The sequence below is a fragment of the Eurytemora carolleeae genome, unplaced genomic scaffold, assembly GCF_000591075.1.
Source record: "Eurytemora carolleeae unplaced genomic scaffold, Eaff_2.0 scaffold72, whole genome shotgun sequence".
Taxonomy (NCBI): Eukaryota; Metazoa; Arthropoda; class Copepoda; order Calanoida; family Temoridae; genus Eurytemora; species Eurytemora carolleeae.
The window spans coordinates 281,922-301,237 of NW_019396031.1; the positions used below are offsets into that span (position 1 = coordinate 281,922).

Below are 19,316 nucleotides of genomic sequence, written 5' to 3' on the forward strand. Positions count from 1 at the left end.
ATTACAAAACCTTACATCATACATTGACTTTGAAGTATTACATGGTACACATATGTCTACATGTACTTTGTTGTTTGATGTCAGGCCAGCCCGGCAAAAATATCTGAATACCAGTTCACTTCTTCACGCTCTTGGATTTCAGTGATTTCAGAATATTTTAGTCTGATAATTATTATTTTAGAATCTTGCAATCTGATAATTATGATTTTAGAATCTTACAATCTGATAATTATGATTTTAGAATCTTGCAATCTAATAATTATGATTTAAGAATCTTGCAATCTGATAATTATTATTTTAGAATCTTGCAATCTGATAATTATGATTTTAGAATCTTGCAATCTGATAATTATGATTTTAGAATCTTGCAATCTAATAATTATGATTTAAGAATCTTGCAATCTAATAATTATGATTTTAGAATCTTACAATCTGATAATTATGATTTAAGAATCTTACAATCTGATAATTATTATTTTAGAATCTTGCTATCTAATAATTATGATTTTAGAATCTTCCTATCTAATAATTATGATTTAAGAATCTTGCAACCTGATAATTATGATTTTAGAATCTTGCAATCTGATGATTATTATTTTAGAATCTTGCAATCTGATAATTATTATTTTAGAATCTTGCAATCTGATAATTATGATTTCAGAATCTTACAATCTGATAATTATTATTTTAGAATCTTGCAATCTGATAATTATGATTATAGAATTTTGCAATCTGAAAATTATGATTTAAGAATCTTGCAATCTGAAAATTATGATTTCGATTTTGTTGGTGGGGTGTAAACTGCTACGTTTCCAATGCCTAAAAAAGAAGGATCTTCGAATTGATGTTAAACGAGATTTCCATATGATCAAATATTAACATTTTATTAATTTGTGTTCTAGCACAGGATTTAATTAGTTTGAAACATCTTAACATAATTAATTTTATTCAAGACAGTTTGACATATAACTTGGAATACAGAGTACAAAGGATAGAAGAAAAAAATGTTAAAGGGAGTGACTGTCAATGTATGGTAGCTGAACTGAGACTGCAGTATTATTGAGACATTTTTTAGGATTCATTTCAGACCTATCAGACGTTTTTAGGATTCATTTCAGACCTATCAGACGTTTTTAGGATTCATTTCAGACCTATCAGACGTTTTTAGGATTCATTTCAGACCTATCAGACGTTTTTAGGATTCATTTCAGACCTATCAGACGTTTTTAGGATTCATTTCAGACCTATCAGACGTTTTTAGNGGTTGGAGCTGCACATAGTTGAGACCTATCAGACGTTTTATACAGTGCATATTTGTTTAGCAAGAGCGCAAATTTAATATTTAAAATCCTCATTAATTGTCTAGTTCGGAGGAATAATTTTGAGAATCGGTTTTATGAAAATTATTCAAAAACGACGAAGAAAAATGTAACGTTCTAAAGTAAGCTAATTAGATGTTTAGGAACATATTTCACAATGGAGGTTTGTCGATAAATCAATGTTAGAATCAATTGTTTCCTTTTCATCATTATATTGATTTTTTTATTCTTTATGAATTTGTTAGCAGATTTCTTCCATTATCGTCTTTTCATTAAAAATTCCAGAAAATCTACAGAAAATGTTTGAACAATGAGACATTACAGAATCCAATAACTATATAAGACTTCTTATTTTCGATGATAGGAGTTAATTTTTTTTCTCAACCTGCTCTTAAGCAACTAATTAGTTTACTCTTATTATTAGTTAAATTTTTCGTGGTCGTCATTGAATAATTAAAAAAATCTGATTCTCAAAATCATCCCTCAAAAATGGACGATCTATGAGGATTTTAAAGATTGGATTTGCGCTCTTGCTGAACAAATATGCACCGTGAAAACGTCTGATAGGTCTCAAATGAATCCTAAAAAAATTCTAAATAATACTGCAATCTCATAGATTGCCGGTCACTCCCTTTATCGAAAAAATAATTTTTTGGTTTGTTAAAAAAAACCACCACGGCATGGTATGATAAGTTGGATTAAAATCTTTTTTTAATCAGTTATTTTCAAATGTGTCCAAAAAACTCTAATTTTGTTTGTTTTATTGCAAGGGCTGGGTAAAAATGTGCTTTAGGTGTTCTTTAGTGCACAATGTGTAATATACATGCAATGTATCCAGATTAAAATATATTCAACATTTATACAGTTAGTATTTAAATCATTACATATTCCTTTTTAATGTAAATTATGTGCAACACCGCTCTAGTTTATAATTTAAAGAACTGGATACTTGCCACAAACTCTAACTTTCTAATCCCTATTTCTTTGTAACCGGAAAGTATAAACCTTTGATATTTCAAACATAGGCTCTTTGATCATAAAAGATTTCATAGTTTAAAATATTAATTTCTAACTACATTGGGTTGCAAAGATATAGGAACTAGAAGATTCAGTTCTTCTGGAAAGATTTTCGAATTTTTTGCCCATATACATTGCACGTCAATAATTATTAACTTTATAACTAATTGTAAATAAACTTTTGAAAATTGATTGCAAAGTTTAAAGTAGTTTTTTCTCTTTAAAATATCCAGTAAATCCTGGTGTCAAGCTTGTAAAATTATCGTGAATAAATCACCAGTTATTTTACCTGTAACAGCATTCCCACAGCAGATAATCCTCATATGACCATCATCTCCGATGAATATGAACCTACTGCAGATACACATGTACAAGCAGGATACAACCATGATACTCCCAGGGATAACACTCCACATCAATAAAAAGAAGAATGTCCTAAAATATCATTATTATTATTATTATTATTATACAATTATTATCATTATTAATATTATTATCTCTATTATTATTTTCAAATATATATCACCGTTCTGGTTGGTAATCAATGACTACATAGTCCGTATCTTCAGGATTATAATAACAATCAAAAACTGCTCTAGCTGTATAGTTTGCTCCATCCCGGGCAAACCTGAACATTTCTATCTTTATCTTTAAACAAAACCTGATTATCTTACTTCATAATCTTACTTCTCTTTATTACTCCGTCACTGCAAACCAAGATATGCACGCTCTCGCGCAAAAATCGAGCAGTATTTTGTCAGTAAGTTCTTTTAAGTTTTAGCTTGAAACAAGCGCTTTGCATTTAAAAAAGTTTATGCCTAGGGCTACAAAAAAGGATAAGTGCTTTGGTAAGGTAATTTCAAAGATTAAGGCGTTGCAACACTTTAAAGCCGAGGCTGTCTGAAAATTTGTGGACTAACTTTCATAGTTTCTCAGTGCCATGTGCCCCCAGTCAGTCAAGCTTTACCATGTATTAACCTAACCTAACCTATTTTGAGATAATTAATTATAGGTTGGGATCACTCCAGGGGGGCCTGTTTCCATTAGCTTGCACTGTAAAAAGAGCGTTTTGATCTTAGTTTGTCAAATTGTTCATCCTATTGCACATTTTATGATATTTCTATAAATCTTTGAGATAATTCTCTCATCAATAGAAAGTTAGGCTCACTTAAAAATGTTTTAGATCATTTTCAAACTTTGTTCTGAATTTTACCATTTTGATAGCAGATTCTAAAAAGAGTGTTAGAAACAACTTGAATTTAACAAGATGCTGAAAAACATATTTTGTTTTCCTACCTAGCGAAGAAGTCCATACACTCCATGGAAAGAGTGTTAACACAACCCTGCTGGTTTTTCTTGATTTTCGTCTAAATTAGAATATTCATGAAAAGGAGAATCAGTATGGTACAGTTCAAAAATTCAGGGGCGTATTCATGAATTTGTCCAGGGGGGCTCATTTTTTTGTCGAAGGGGGCTCAGGACCAAAACACCCTGGAAATATTAGATTTCACTGAAAGCCTCCACTCTCAGAATACGCTTCTGCTTAAAAATAGGCTATTGGCAAATATTTTTTAAGCTTAAAAAACATGTTTAAAATCACAATTTATGGTAACTTCTGATTTAAATTATGGTAACTTCTGAGTTAAATTATGGTAACTTCTGAGGTAAATTATGGTAACTTCTGAGGTAAATTAAAGTAACTTCTGAGGTAAATTATAGTAACTTCTGAGGTAAATTATGGTAACTTCTGAGGTAAATTATGGTAACTTCTGAGTTAAATTATGGTAACTTCTGAGTTAAATTATGGTAACTTCTGAGGTAAATTAAAGTAACTTATGAGTTAAATTATGGTAACTTCTGAGGTAAATTATGGTAACTTCTGAGGTAAATTATAGTAACTTCTGAGGTAAATTATGGTAACTTCTGAGTTAAATTATGGTAACTTCAGAGGTAAATTATGGTAACTTATGAGTTAAATTATGGTGACTTAAAATTAAATTATGGTAACTTATGAGTTAAATTATGGTAACTTCTGATTAAGTTGAATATTTGACCTGATTATAAATAACAATATGTTCCTCCCAGGGTATCACAGATTCCTCATCATCCACCCTGTTCTTTACCCACCTACAAGGTAGAAACAAATCAAGTCTTTGCCACAAAATCTGATTTTCATTTTTATTTAATTGCTCGGCCGTGGCTGGATTTTTGTTTAGATACTTTTTTAAAATTTGAAGGATAAACCGATTTATGAATGGGAATAATATTAGGAAAGGAATTGAGTGTTTGCCACAAACTTTGCAATTTAATCTAAGTTTGAAATATCAAAGGTTTACACCATTAGGTTGCTATGATATAAGGATTAGAAAAGTTGAGCTAGTGGCAAAGACTCAATTCTTTTGGTTCGTTTACTTGTATACAATAAGTTAACTTGATTTTTAAAAAAGTATCAGAAATCATCAAAATAAAATATAATTTCACGAGATGGCTTATCAACCAAATTGGTAAAACAAATCATCCAATTTTTAATATAATAAATCCAAGTTCCATCTTCAGATCATTAGATATTAAATAGTAGTCATTTAAGTATCTTTTCTTCTTGTTAGCCGTAAATAATTGTAAAATTATTTACCTGTCTGGATTATGCCTGTACTCTAGATATTTCCTGGTTATTGTATTGTAGTCTATAATCCCCATATTCTCTACCCAGGTGCCATTCAAGCAGTCCTCAGCCTGGATAGACTTCATGTTCCGGTCCACAGATACATTAGAGCAGCTGGAGATTAGGATATTCCAGCTAAACAGATACATTAGAGCAGCTGGAGATTAGGATGTTCCAGCTGAACAGATACATTAGAGCAGCTGGAGATAAGGATATTCCTGCATAGTCAAGCATATAAAAAAGCATGCAGTCAATTATAGTCATGTTATAGTCATATAGTCAAGTATATAGTCAAGGATATTGTCAAAGATATTGTCAAAGATATTGTCTAGGATATTGTCAAGGATATTGTCAAGAATATAGTTAAGCACATAGTCAAAAATATAGTTAAGCACATAGTCAAGCAATAGTTAAGCAGCACACAGTCAAGGATATAGTCAAAGATATGGTAAAAATCAAGAATATCCAATTCATTGATCGGTACCAATGAAAATTGATTTGAAACAGTTAATGGAAATATTAAAGAAGTATTAATATCAGAGGAAATTGTAGAAAAGGAAATTATGTTTATGTTTCTGAAAGTGTATTGTAAGTACACCTTAAAGGTAATGATGTGAATACAAAGTAAACATAGCGATCTCAAGTATACACTTCTAGATACAACAGTTAAAACTGTATTCTTAGAATATTCAATGATTTTTATTCTGTTCTTATTTTTCTAGTTTGTTCTGTTTATATTTTGTTCCGCTCCTTTTTATTCTGTTCTGTTCTGTTCTGTTCTGTTCTGTTCTGTTCTGTTCTAAATGCTTACTTATTGTTGCTGACTGCAGATAAGGGAATAGGAACTGTTCCGTTAATAAACATTTTCCGGCATTTACTCATTACCAACCTCTCACCCTAGATAGATAGATATATAGATAGATAGATAGATAGATAGATAGATAGATAGATAGATAGATAGATTGATTTATAGAAAGAAAAAAGTTCTACCTGGAGAACAACTACGTTGATCGTATTAAAATCAAACTTCTTATGATCACAGGTTCGGTTACAGATGAGATCATAGATCTCAGTACAGACTCCGTTCTTGCAGTCGTAGTAGGTCAGCATAGGATCATCGTACTCGTCTACTCCGAAGTAAACTACATCCCGTCTAGATAGTGAAGTGAAGGATATTTGAAGAAAAAAAACATTTTTAAACCTTTTACTTATCTGTTGTTTTTAAGGCTCCTGCAGAAATATTGTAAAAAATGTCCATTCTTATTTAACTTATCTGTGGTTGTTCAAGACGTGTTTATTTTAGCGTTGATTTCATCAAATCATATATATTAAACCGAATTAAGTTGCTTTCTTAGTCCTGGAAGACAAACCTAACATAAGGGCACTAAATCATACTGTAATTATAACCCGGATAATTCAAATACAATGTTTATAATCACTATGCATATTTTATTTTTACAGTAACGGAGAATGACAAAAATGTCAATGCGCCAATTATAAAATGTTTTCTCGACCCCGTATTTGAAAAGATCAAAAAGTCCCAACCCACTCAAACAACCGGTTTTTATAGCTCCATTCTAACGTATACCTGCTATTCATATCTAAACATTGATGTTTAGTTTTACAAATATCGTAGCAGTTCTGACAGGTTGGAGCTGCACATAGAAGCTTCTCCTTCTCATCATACTCTTCAGGGTTCCTGGATGAACAAGAAGCATCATTTCACAACCTTTTATTAATATCATCGCTTTTAGGAGTTTCACTAGAATAATTTAAAGTCGGATAAAACTAAAGACTAAAAAAGACACATTTTTACATTTTAACTGATGATCCTAACTTTACGTGATTTTTTTAGATTTACAGGAAAAATCATAAATACTAATGTGAACTAAATAAATTACTAATTACTTATTTTTAACACTGACAGTGATTTGGGCTTGCTCTGGCCATTACTTAATACTTTGGATAGAGTATAAAAATCAATAATGAGGACAGGGGCGTATACAGGATTTGTTCCAGTTGGGTGGGATTAACCTTTTAACTTTCCGGAGGGGCTCCAATGGATACGTCCCAATGAGTCAGTGTATTTAAAGGAAACCTTGTTATTACCTTCCTTTGGCGAAACAGAAAGCTGTTTCTTTCGGACAATCTCCGGGTATAGAAGTGTTACTAGTGGTGCACCGGTTACAGTTACAGAAACCATCAGAATCTTTAGTCTTATTCAAGAGATCTTGGTACCTGATAACACATATTATTATAAGTTTTTCACTTTTAAACTTCTAATTGAGGTGTTTCTGTCGAATATCGTAATGACATATCGTATGAGGCTTGACCAGGGAAGGCTAAGTTCTTATCTAGGCTTTTTTTATGGTTTAACAACCAAATAAACTGAGTTCTTGCCACAAAGTCTGATTTTCTAATCCCTATATCTTTACATGCAGCTTAATGTCATTGAGCTAATGTCTGATTGCTCACTATATTTACTCCAAGACTACATAGTCTCTGATTATTCACTATATTTACTCCAAAACTAGATGTTCTCTGATTGTTTACTATATTTACTCCAGGATTATATATTCTCTGATTGCTCAGTATATTTACTCCAGGACTACATATTNAGATTATTTAAAATAGTTTTGGCCCTTTGTACGCTAATAGGAAGGTGGATTGGTAAAAAGGCGGAAAATAAGGAAAATTTCGTAAAGTTTTATTGTTAGCCGTTTTGCTCAGAGGGGAGGGGGAGGGAGGAAAAAGACTTTGACCCTTTTATTACTAACCATGCAAATTGCATAAGGTTTAGGGTTTAATTTGAAACTTACATATCCTTGTAGATGCAGTCATAGATCCTAGAAACATTCTTACAATACCCTTTCTCACAGGAGATCATTGTGTTGAAGTTTACACACAGCTCACGGTTACCAGGATTCTAATCAAACAAACAATCGATCTATTGATTGCTTAAATTATCGATCAATTGATTACTCAAGCAATCAATCAATCGTCCAATTGATCACTCAAACAATCGATCAAACGAATACTCAAACAAATGATCAATTGATTACTCAAATAATCGATCAATTGATTACAACAAAAGTCGATCAATTGATTACTCAAACAATCGATCAATTGATTACTCAAACAATCGATCAATTGATTACTCAAACAGACGATTAATTAATTACTCAAACAGTCGATCAAATGATTACTCAAACAATCGATTAATTGATTACTCAAAATTTTGAAAATTGACTCAAAAAATCGATCAATTGATTTCTCAAACAATCGATCAATTGATTACTCAAAATATCGATCAATTGATTACTCATACATTCGATCAATTGATTTAGTCATTAAGTCATTTAGTTGGCCAATCAAACAACAATGAATCAATCAGCTCGTAAATCAAACATTCAATTGATTAATCAGTAAAACAATCGATTGATTTCTAAATCAGTTTTTGTGAAAGTAAAAATTTAGATTTAAAAAAACCAATATTTAATATACAAACACATATTTTGTTATCATGGATTTATGATGTTTAAAGAAAAATTGGGCGTAGGTAAAGCAACATTAAAAATAATAAAAGTTTTATTATTTTTTATTTAATGAATTAACCAAGAAATTGCAATGTTTCATGGGTTAGTTTCAGGATAAAATTGATTAAACCAACAGAGAACTTAACATAATTAACTTCATAATATTAGATCAATTATTATTCAAACCTAAATTAATAATTAAAAACTATTAAAACATAAATTCTACCTCAGGTTCTCGTTTAGATCGTTTACAGTTTACAGCTTCGAGATCGTCTAGAGTAGTGCAGAGATGATCGACAAAACCTCCTTCAGGTTCAAGATCGCACTGAAATCAGTTAGGATCATAATATTTGGAATATTGTATGCAGTTTGAAGATGAAAATTATCTATAAATCATATTAGATCTCTATATAGTATATACAGCGTTACACTAAATGGATGAGACTTTAACTTAAAATATCTGTAGAAGTAAAGTTCTATTTTCTCGAATTTAGACTTTGAATAGTTTCTTAAATAATTGACAAAGAAATGAAGAAATATAAAGCTGAAAACTATGAATGGTATATAATGAATATCACAGATGAGAGAAACAAATGAAATGGTTTAAGCTACTTACTATCCTAGGATACAGATGCTTCAGGTATACCTGATACTAGGATACAGATTCTCCAGGTATACCTGATCCTAGAATACAGATGCTCCAGGTATACCTGATCCTAGGATACAGATTCTCCAGGTATACCTAATCCTTGGATACAGATGCTCCAGGTATACCTGATCCTAGGATACAGATGCTCCAGATATACCTGATCCTAGATTACAGATGCTCCAGTGTCTGAATTTAATGAATCTAAGCCGTGTCTTAAATCCGCCCAAAACCGGATTTAATTGAGCGCCAGCTTAAATTTTGAAAATGTAATACGATTTTAAGTGGAATTAACCATATTTGAACCGCGGTTTAAATTTAAGCCGCGGCTCAAATTCTTTAAATTCGGCCTCAGGTATACCTGATCCTAGGATAAAGATTCTCCAGGTATACCTGATCCTTGGATATAGAAGCTCCAGGTATACCTGATCCTAGGTTACAGATGCTCCAGGTATACCTGATCCTAGGATACAGATGCTTCAGGTATACCTGATCCTAGGATAAAGATTCTCCAGGTATACCTGATCCTAGGATACAGATGCTCCAGGTATACCTGATCCTAGGATACAGATGCTTCAGGTATACCTGATCCTAGGATAAAGATTCTCCAGGTATACCTGATCCTAGGATACAGATGCTCCAGGTATACCTGATCCTAGGATAAAGATTCTCCAGGATTACCTGCTCATAGGTTACAGATGCTCCTATCTCCCTGAGTATCCCATACATTTTACTGCAAGGACTTGAACCCTAAAATATACAAAATATTGGTAAAATATAAAGGATATTGGACAGGATAAAATACGAGTGTTTTCTAAAAAATTTACTCATTCTGCCTTTGAGATAAATGTGCACACGCGCCCTGTGAAACTGTGTTGTTTTGATCTTATGCAAAGACGACATTTTAACACCTTGTAATTTATTTTACCTGGGATAGACACCATTCCTCACAGGACGCCCAGTCACAGTTCCCATCTCCAGGTACACTGGTAATATTCCTCTCCACCAAAGAAGTTGTACATCGCTTAGGACCCTGAATACAATAATATATAACAGTGTATTTTGATCATAGATTAATCAAAAAAAGAGATAGGGCACTAGATGTTGTCTAGGTATCCCAAAAAAAATAGCAAGTTGGTGACGAACTTAGTTTCCAGAGTTTCCCAAATTTGCTAATTCAGTAACTTATCTATGCACGGCACATAAAACAAAGTGCATGATGCACATCATTTAACCAGTTTAACCTCGGTATTACCAGTGACCAGTGACCATGTTTGATAAATAGCGAAACATAGTTTAATCACTTCTCTTGGATTTTTGAGGAAAGGGTATGAATTCTTCTACGCGGTTCAACTACTTCTTGCTATTTACAAAAGCCGGTTCCGTTTAAAATATATAATCCCCTTCGAGATAAAAGTGGTTCCCAAGGAAAGGTTGAAATTTCCAACTTTTTTACGAATTCTCGTCTCTTCTCCCGGTTCTCCCGGTTCCAAGAAAAAGAGAGGGTTGTGTAAGTAATTTAAAATGAATATCCCTGTTCTATACAAGGTTTGTAACATAAATAAGTATTTAACTCATTTAACCGTCCTTCATATTTTAATTTAAAATATCTGCGATAAAGTTGCTCAACATGTTTTTTTATAGAACTACTCTCGCCATGAAATGAAATAAAAAATTTGACATTCAAATCGACACATATATATTTTGTACATTATAAAGGATAAGTATTTAGAAGTATTTTGTTCATAATAACCCTGAGGCAGAAGCCCAAAGGAGTTACGCGAAGTCGGCGTAGAACAGGCTCTCTCTCTCTGTAGAATTACGCGTAACTCATTTGGGCTTCTGCCTCAGGGTTAAATTGTGAACGAAATACTTCTAAATTTTGAAAAGACGACATCTAGTGTCCTAAATTTGTTTATCATTATACAATTAATTAAGTTCAAAACTTCAATTTTCAACATGCGTTATTGCTCTGTATTCTGTAAAGATCTGTGTGGCTACAGATTTGTCTGAAATTGTCATCCGTAGGTTTAAAGAAGAGTAAACGAAAATGGTGGATTTTCTAAAACATTTGTTTAATTTTATAGATTGCGTAATGCATGTATAGATTGAATCGTACTGTACAGTGTACACTCTAAGTTTTGAAATACAAAGGAAATGAGTTTTTGCAACAAACTAAAAAATTTTAATTCCTATGTCTTTGCAACCTGATGATGTAAACCTTTAACATTTCAAACTTATGTTATCAGATCTAAAAAATTCAAAATTTGAAATAACAAATGTCTACGACTTCGGGTTGCAAAGATACACGGATTAAAGGAATTAAGTTTGTGGTGAGAACTCATTTCCTTTGGCAGTCGTCTAACACTTTTGCTGCCAAATAAGCGAGTGTTAATGCTAATTTGGCAGCAATCCAACTATGGCTGCCAAATTTTGATTTCAAAATAAGTTAAACATTACCTAAATAAAGTTTTTTTCTGCAAGTGCTCCCCAAAAATTAGTGGAATCTAACGAAAACGTTTAGACAACGCATATTATCTCCACTCTCCATCAGAGGATTTGTTCCAATACGTAGAGAAATTATTTTTCCTTTTATAAAGCATCCATCCATCTTTTTAATCTGATTTATTTCATGTCGATTTAGATTATGGATATGGATGGATTAAGGATATCATCAATCACCGTTCGGTTCATTCCCTCCCCTTCACTTCATTCTCATGTTCTTTCAGCTTTTCTTTAATATACGTTGTTTTTCATTTTCTTTATTATACGTTGTTTTTCATTTTCTTTATTATACGTTGTTTTTCATTTTCTTTATTATACGTTGTTTTTCATTTTCTTTATTATACGTTGTTTTTCATTTTCTTTATTATACGTTGTTTTTCATTTTCTTTATTATACGTTGTTTTTCATTTTCTTTATTATACGTTGTTTTTCATTTTCTTTATTATACGTTGTTTTTCATTTTCTTTATTATACGTTGTTTTTCATTTTCTTTATTATACGTTGTTTTTCATTTTCTTTATTATACGTTGTTTTTCATTTTCTTTATTATACGTTGTTTTTCATTTTCTTTATTATCTTTCCATTTCATTTGTAAGATTTTTTCTTCTGTTTTTTTCTTTTCACTTCTTTGAAATGACATTACTTATTCGACAATAGAAAAGATTAAATTGTAAAAAAGTGAATTCAATCTATTTTCTTCTGATACCTAGTGTAAAGCATAGTCTTGATATATGATCCCCCATATCAGGATTTATATTTTAAAATAAATGAACATTGAAACCAAGTTTTTTCCTTCACAGGGTGACCTATGAATGTGGTCCAAGCTCTAAACTATCATGATGTCAAAATAGAAATTTTTAAAAATTTTTTTTATTAATTAACATAATGATAAAAATAAACAAAATTATCTGAATTTCTAAAATCTCTTTTACAACTTCTGTTTAAAACAACTCTCGAAACTCAATATTATTTTTCAGACCAAAACTTCGTAAATATGTCAAAACTGATTAATTAACTGAATTGTAAACTAACCTGGAAATCCGTTTGTAATTCTTCCATTGATGGTATATAGATGATAACTATACAGTAGATTACAGAAACAGTACAGAGTACACTGAAATATTTATTGAAAGTAACAGAAACGGTACAGAGTACACTAAATATTAATTACTAAGTACACTGAAAATCAAATAAAAGTTACAGAAACAGTATAGAGTACACTAAAAATTTTATCAAAGTTACAATAACAGTACAGAGTACACTAAATAGTAAATTAGAATTACAGAAACAGTATAGAGTACATTAAATATGGAATAGAATTTACAGAAACAGTTCATAGTACACTAAATGTAAAATTAAGTTACAATAACAGTACAGAGTACACTAAATAGTAAATTAAAATTACAGAAACAGTATAGAGTACATTAAATATGAAATAGAATTTACAGAAACAGTTCTTAGTACACTAAATGTAAAATTAAAGTTACAGAAACAGTACATAGTACACTAGATATTGAAATAAAGTTATAGAAACAGTACAGAGTACACTAGATATTAAAACAAACTTACAGAAACAGTACATGGTGCACTAAATATAAAGTTAAAGTTACAGAAACAGTATAGAGTACACTAAGAATTAAATCAAAGTTTTAGAAACAGTACACTTAAATTAAATTAAAATTAAAGAAACAGACCAATGTAAACAAATTATTAAATTAAAGTTACAGAAACAGTACAGAGTACACTGAAATTGAATTAAAATCAAAGTAACGGTACAAAGTAAGCAAAATATTAAATTCAAGTTACAGAAACAGTACAGATGAAACTTGATACTAAATGAAATATTATAACCTATGTTTCACTTCTTCATCTTTATGTTGTTAACTACTGTTATGTACTAATAATCACCCAAATGTATTTGAGAACCTTCCCTTTAACCAGACCTGAACATCATGAAGAGGAATGTGAAGATACAGAGCCATTTCTCTCCACCCTGCGGAGGAAGCTTTAGTTTTGCCATTTTATACCCAGATCAATTCCTAGAATAGATCATTTTATGTCCAGATCAATTCCTAGAATAGATCATTTATGTCCAGATCAATTCCTAGAATAGATCATTTTATGTCTAGATCAATGTCTAGAACAGATCATTTTATGTCCAGATCAATTCGTAGAATAGATCATTTTATGTTCAGATCAATGCCTAGAATAGATTATTTTATGTCCAGATCAATTCCTAGAATAGATCATTTTATGTTCAGATCAATGCCTAGAATAGATCATTTTATGTCCAGATCAATTCCTAGAATAGATCAGTTTATGTCCAGATCAATGCCTAGAATAGATCATTTTATGTCCAGATCAATTCCTAGAATAGATCATTTTATGTTCAGATCAATTCCTAGAATAGATCAGTTTATGTCCAGATCAATGCCTAGAATAGATCATTATATGTCCTGATCCATTCCTAGAATACATTATTTATACGTTTATGGTGGAGTGTGTGTATGGATGAAGAATGAAGAGTAAGGTTTGCCTGGTATGGTGGAGTGTGTGCTTGGATGAAGAATGAAGAATAAGGTTTGCCTGGTATGGTGGAGTGTGTTTTTGGATGAAGAATGAAAAATAAGGTTTGCCTGGTATAGTGGAGTGTGTGTGTGGATGAAGAATGAAGAATAAGGTTTGCCTGGTATAGTGGCATGAAGTGTGTGTGTGGATGAAGGATGGAGAATAAATTTTGCCTTGTATAGTGGAGTGTGTGTGTATGGATGAAGAATGAAGAATAAGGTTTGCCTGGTATAGTGGAGTGTGTGGATGAAGAATGAAGAATGAGGAATGAAGTTGGTTTGGTGCAGTGGAACTAAGGAACTATAGTACAATCTAATATCTAGTCTAAATCTACCAGTTTTCTAATTCTTCAATAGTTTTATCCCATTTTCGTCTGAAACTAAAATAAAACGTTATATCTGAGAAAATGAACCTAGCTGAAGATAATCCAGGAGAAAAGTGAAGTTTAGCCTGCAAGATGTATTTACAAGTAATCCTTGCTAAATTGCCAATTTTCTTTTGTTTGCATAAATCTTAGTTTACAAATATGTAGCTAAAGTATGTTCAAAATAACCAAGCGTTTACTTTGTCGCTGCACATTTAAAGGGACTGTTAGCGTATTTTTAGGCGACCCTCCATGCGAAGATGGTAAAGCCCAATTCACAATGGTACCCAGAAAAACTTTGCATTGCATATAAAATGAAAGGAATTGAGTCTTTTGAACAAAATCAAATATTTAAACCTCATTATCTTTAGAATTCGATGTTGTAAATCTTTGATATTTCAAACTCAGATTATTTGATCTAACAGAATTCATAGTTTGAAATATCTAAGGTCTGCAACATTTGGTTCCAAAGATATAGTGATTAGAAAATCAGAGTTTGTGGCAAAGACTCAATTCCTTCCTCAACAAATTCATAGGTTTCTAATCGATTTATACATGGGATTTTCCTCTGAAAGGATTTTGGTGGCAATGCTGGATTTAATTGCGTCTAATGTGCAATTTAATTACAAATTTTTGTTAAAGTGGATTTAATTGCACGCAATGCTTTTCAATTGCACAGTAAACCCTGATTTATTATTTCAATAAAACCAATTCCTCGCTAACAATTTTATTTTGCATTTAACAAAAATACTGGAAAAAATCGGTGTGCGTGAAATGTTTAAATACATCTATTAGTTCGCAAGATGAAGATCGTAAATGTTGTATAAGCTATCAAGAAGATAAAGAATATCTGAATATTAAAAGAACAATAGAATCCTCTAAGTAAAGTGTTTCCTCCTACTAATGGATATTATACTGCCGACTGCTTGTATTAGCATACAGATACACTAACATTATGCAGAATAGTCAATAAAAGATGTATACTAGTACATGCACTTATACATCAAAAACATAAAGAACAATTTGATGATTGCAATAATTTAAAGCTTTTATATTCGGCTCTTAATCCTTTTTATAAAGAATAAGAAGAATGAGAAGAAAGAAACAAGAAGAATGATAAGAATAAGAAAAAAAGAACAAGGATAATGATAAGATTGAGAAATATAAAAGGAGAAAAGAGAATAAGAAGAAGAATAAGAACGAAAAAACAAAAGGAATAAGAAAGATTGTTAAAAGGAGAAAAAATAAAAGGAGATAGCAGACAAAAGAACAAGGCTAATGATAAGCATGAGAAAAAATAAAAAGAACAAGAAGGATAAGAGAACAAAAAGAATAAAAAAAAACAAGAACAAAGGAAAAATTAGAAAGAACAGTAGAACAAGAAGAATGAGAAGAATAAGAATAATGTAATTAATAAAAATAATAGAAAAATAAGAAAATAAAAAGGATAAGAAGAATTATGGAGTAAAAAGAACATGAAGAATATAAGAATATGGAGAATTACATGAAAAGAATAGAAAATAAGATTAAGAAGAATAAGTATTGTGGAAGTTACGAAAACATGTTTTTTTAGAAAAAGTTTTCTGATCATGGAAAACATTCTGTTTTCCTAATCCTAATAATTCTTTTATGATAATTTAGATGTTTTCAGTTTTATCTAGAAAACAAAGTGAGATCCAAAGTGAAATGTGGTTCCTTCGGGAATCAACTGGGAACCAAATGGGAACCAAATGGGAACCAGCTGGGAACCAACTGGGAACCAGCTGGGAACCAACTGGGAACCAACTGGGAACCAACTGGGAACCAAACTTTTATGATAATTTAGATGTTTTCAGTTTTATCTAGAAAACAAAGTGAGATCCAAAGTGAAATGTGGTTCCTTCGGGAATCAACTGGGAACCAACTGGGAACCAACTGGGAACCAAATGGGAACCAACTGGGAACCAAATGGGAACCAAATGGGAACCAATTGGGAACCAACTGGGAACCAACTGGTAACCAACTGGGAACCAAATGGGAACAAAATGGGAACCAACTGGGAACCAAACGGGAACCAACTGGGAACCAACTGGGAACCAAATGGGAACCAACTGGGAACCAACTGGGAACCAAATGGGAACCAAACAGGAACCAAACGGGAACCAACTGGGAACCAAATGGGACTCAAATGTGAACCAACTGTGAACCAAATGGGAACCAACTGGGAACCAACTGGGAACCAAATGGGAATTAAATGGGAACCAAATGGGTACCAATTGGGAACCAAATGGGAACCAAATGGGAACCAACTGGGAACCAAATGGGAACCAAATGGGAACCAACTGAGAACCAACTGGGAACCAAATGGGAACCAACTGGGAACCAGCTGGGAACCAAATAAGAACCAACTCGGAACCAAATGGAAACCAACTGGGAACCAAATGGGAACCAAATGGGACCGATTTTTATAAAATTTTTAAGTCTGAAATTTTTTCAGTGAGTCCCTCAAAGAAATAAATTTGAGACGGAATAACATATCTAAGTTGTTAGGAAATACATCACTTAAGAAGGAAAAATCACCTTACTTTACATTTTGAAAATAAAATTGGTTATTAGACCGTGTGAACTTTTTATGAATGCAATTGCATAGTGGGTATCAATTCTTACTCTGCAGTATGAGTAAAGGACTGGACTAATTTTACTTTTATTAAGAAAATGAAGAGGAAATGAAGCGATAGCAAAGTAATATATGAAGGAGAAAAAATGAAGGGATACGTGGATATATTTATATAACTGGAAATGTTTACATTGTTCAAAGCAAGACCTGAAAAGCAGGTAGCTTGACAAAACCCAATTAATTTGTCCAAGGCACTACAACTACAAAATCAACATTTGTTATTCATTAAGAAGTATACGGTTTCATTTTAGTTAATATGTCAAGGAATGAAAACAGTGTCTGAAAATTGAAACCTGGCCATTTGAATAGAAATTTATGTTTCCAATTAAAATCTTAAACAAACCAAAAGGACGCCTGTACTCAATGTGCCCTGGTTGAGAAAGGTTGGTTTAGAGCGGAGCTAGTGGAACCCCATACCTGAGGAAATCATATAGAGGACTGACAACCGGAGAGAGAGGGACCCAAACCTCAATGCGGCAAAGTTATCCGCCCAAACCGTGAGGCCACTCCACTTCCCCCCCTCAACCCTTACCCCCCTACTCACCTACCAACCTATCGATCCTCATGGTTTAACATTGCAACAGGCCTACCGATACATATAAGTCATCCATATTGCATACAAACATACAAAAACCTACACATAAATATGTTTTTTAAACATACATACTCTATTTTAAAAATAACAAACTCGTATAAAGAGTTTTTAATCAATTTAATTTTTGGACTTAAAAATTGGGAGAACCCATGAAACCATACTGCAGTTAGTCATATTCTATAGGTATACTCGGTATTCAAAAGCAAGACAACAGAAAACGAAGACGACGTCCACAATAAACAACATTTCATTTTCTGGTGTGTCATTCAATTTTAGAAACCTCATCATTTTAAAATTTAAATCTGTGTTGTCCAGTGCTTTTAAATTAATAGTCTAATATTTGCATAAACACAGTTTCAAATCTAATATCATGATGATATCCTCTAAATATAATATAAAATATATGATTTTTTTTCATTTGCAACAGAAAACATTTTATTTATTGAGTTTAAAATTTATTTTTTTTTCAGTAAACCTGTCTTAAAACCTGTTTTCAGTAAACCTGTCTCAAAACCTATTTTCAGTAAACCTGTCTCAAAACCTATTTTCAGTAAACCTGTCTCAAAACCTATTTTCATTAAACCTGTCTCAAAAAGAAACGAAACTAAAGTTTCTAACATAAAAGGTGTTCCACTAAAAACTTGCCTTTTTAGTTCTTGGTCTCCAAAACATGGATTTTTAACCAATATTAATCTTTAAAAGCAGTGTAAGCGAAAAATAAGCGCTTTTGATCGCTACTAATCTTACTTCTATCTGTTGCGTCTATAAGGAAAAAATTGTTAAAAACGACTCATAGCGTAGCGTGCGTACATAGAAAGTTGCAACATTCAACTCGGATCGTAAAATAATGAATTTAGTTCCAAACAAATCATTCTGATATTACAAACAATATAGTCATCGATTATTTTTCAACGCATACGTATATAGTTAATATTTCATAACATTTTTGATTATGGTTTTTTAAAATAATATTTCGCAGGCGCTTGATTCTCGACATTCCTGGAAAATATGAAAATGTCGTCTTCATTATCAAAAATCCTCTAAACAGGAATAAATGTTTTCAAAAGGAACTATCAGATCATAAAAATTAAAAAAATATTATGAAATATCAACTATATATGAATGCGTCGAAAAATTATCGATGATAATATTTGAATGATTTGTTTGGAATTAATTTGATTATTTTACGATTCGAGTTGAATGTTGCAACTTTCTGAATTTGTATGTACGCTACGTTCTTCGGTATGAGTCGTTTTTAACAATTTTCTCCAAACGCAACAGATAGAATTAAGATTAGTAGCAATCAAAAGCGCTTTTTTTCGCCGTAAGCCTAAACCCCCTTTCATTTTTCGCGAACACTTTAAATCGGCATCACATGTAATTCTCTAGGCTTTACCTTTTTTCTATTAGCCAATTTTTCATTGTTCTCACAAAAAAAAATTATTTTT

At 31.7% G+C, this 19,316-nt stretch overlaps 2 protein-coding genes across 2 annotated transcripts; one reads left to right on the plus strand and one right to left on the minus strand.

Annotated features, from left to right (window-relative positions):
* Positions 1-566: 566 nt before the first annotated feature.
* Positions 567-14,628, minus strand: LOC111696850 (uncharacterized). The gene is made up of 17 exons (XM_023466602.1): positions 14,479-14,628; positions 13,629-13,724; positions 12,718-12,799; positions 10,109-10,213; positions 9,862-9,930; positions 8,761-8,859; positions 7,818-7,924; positions 7,108-7,236; positions 6,587-6,697; positions 5,989-6,151; positions 5,810-5,895; positions 4,969-5,133; positions 4,391-4,463; positions 3,633-3,703; positions 2,863-2,964; positions 2,626-2,771; positions 567-819 (listed from the first exon to the last, which is right to left on the minus strand). Exons 2-17 carry the CDS (start codon positions 13,703-13,705, stop codon positions 770-772), a joined length of 1,635 nt encoding a protein of 544 aa, XP_023322370.1. The 5' UTR covers positions 13,706-13,724; positions 14,479-14,628; the 3' UTR covers positions 567-769.
* A 1,914-nt stretch (positions 14,629-16,542) lies between these two features.
* On the plus strand, positions 16,543-17,067 carry LOC111696911 (actin cytoskeleton-regulatory complex protein PAN1-like). Its single transcript, XM_023466695.1, has one exon. It carries the CDS (start codon positions 16,543-16,545, stop codon positions 17,065-17,067), a length of 525 nt encoding a protein of 174 aa, XP_023322463.1.
* The last annotated feature ends 2,249 nt before the right edge of the window (positions 17,068-19,316 follow it).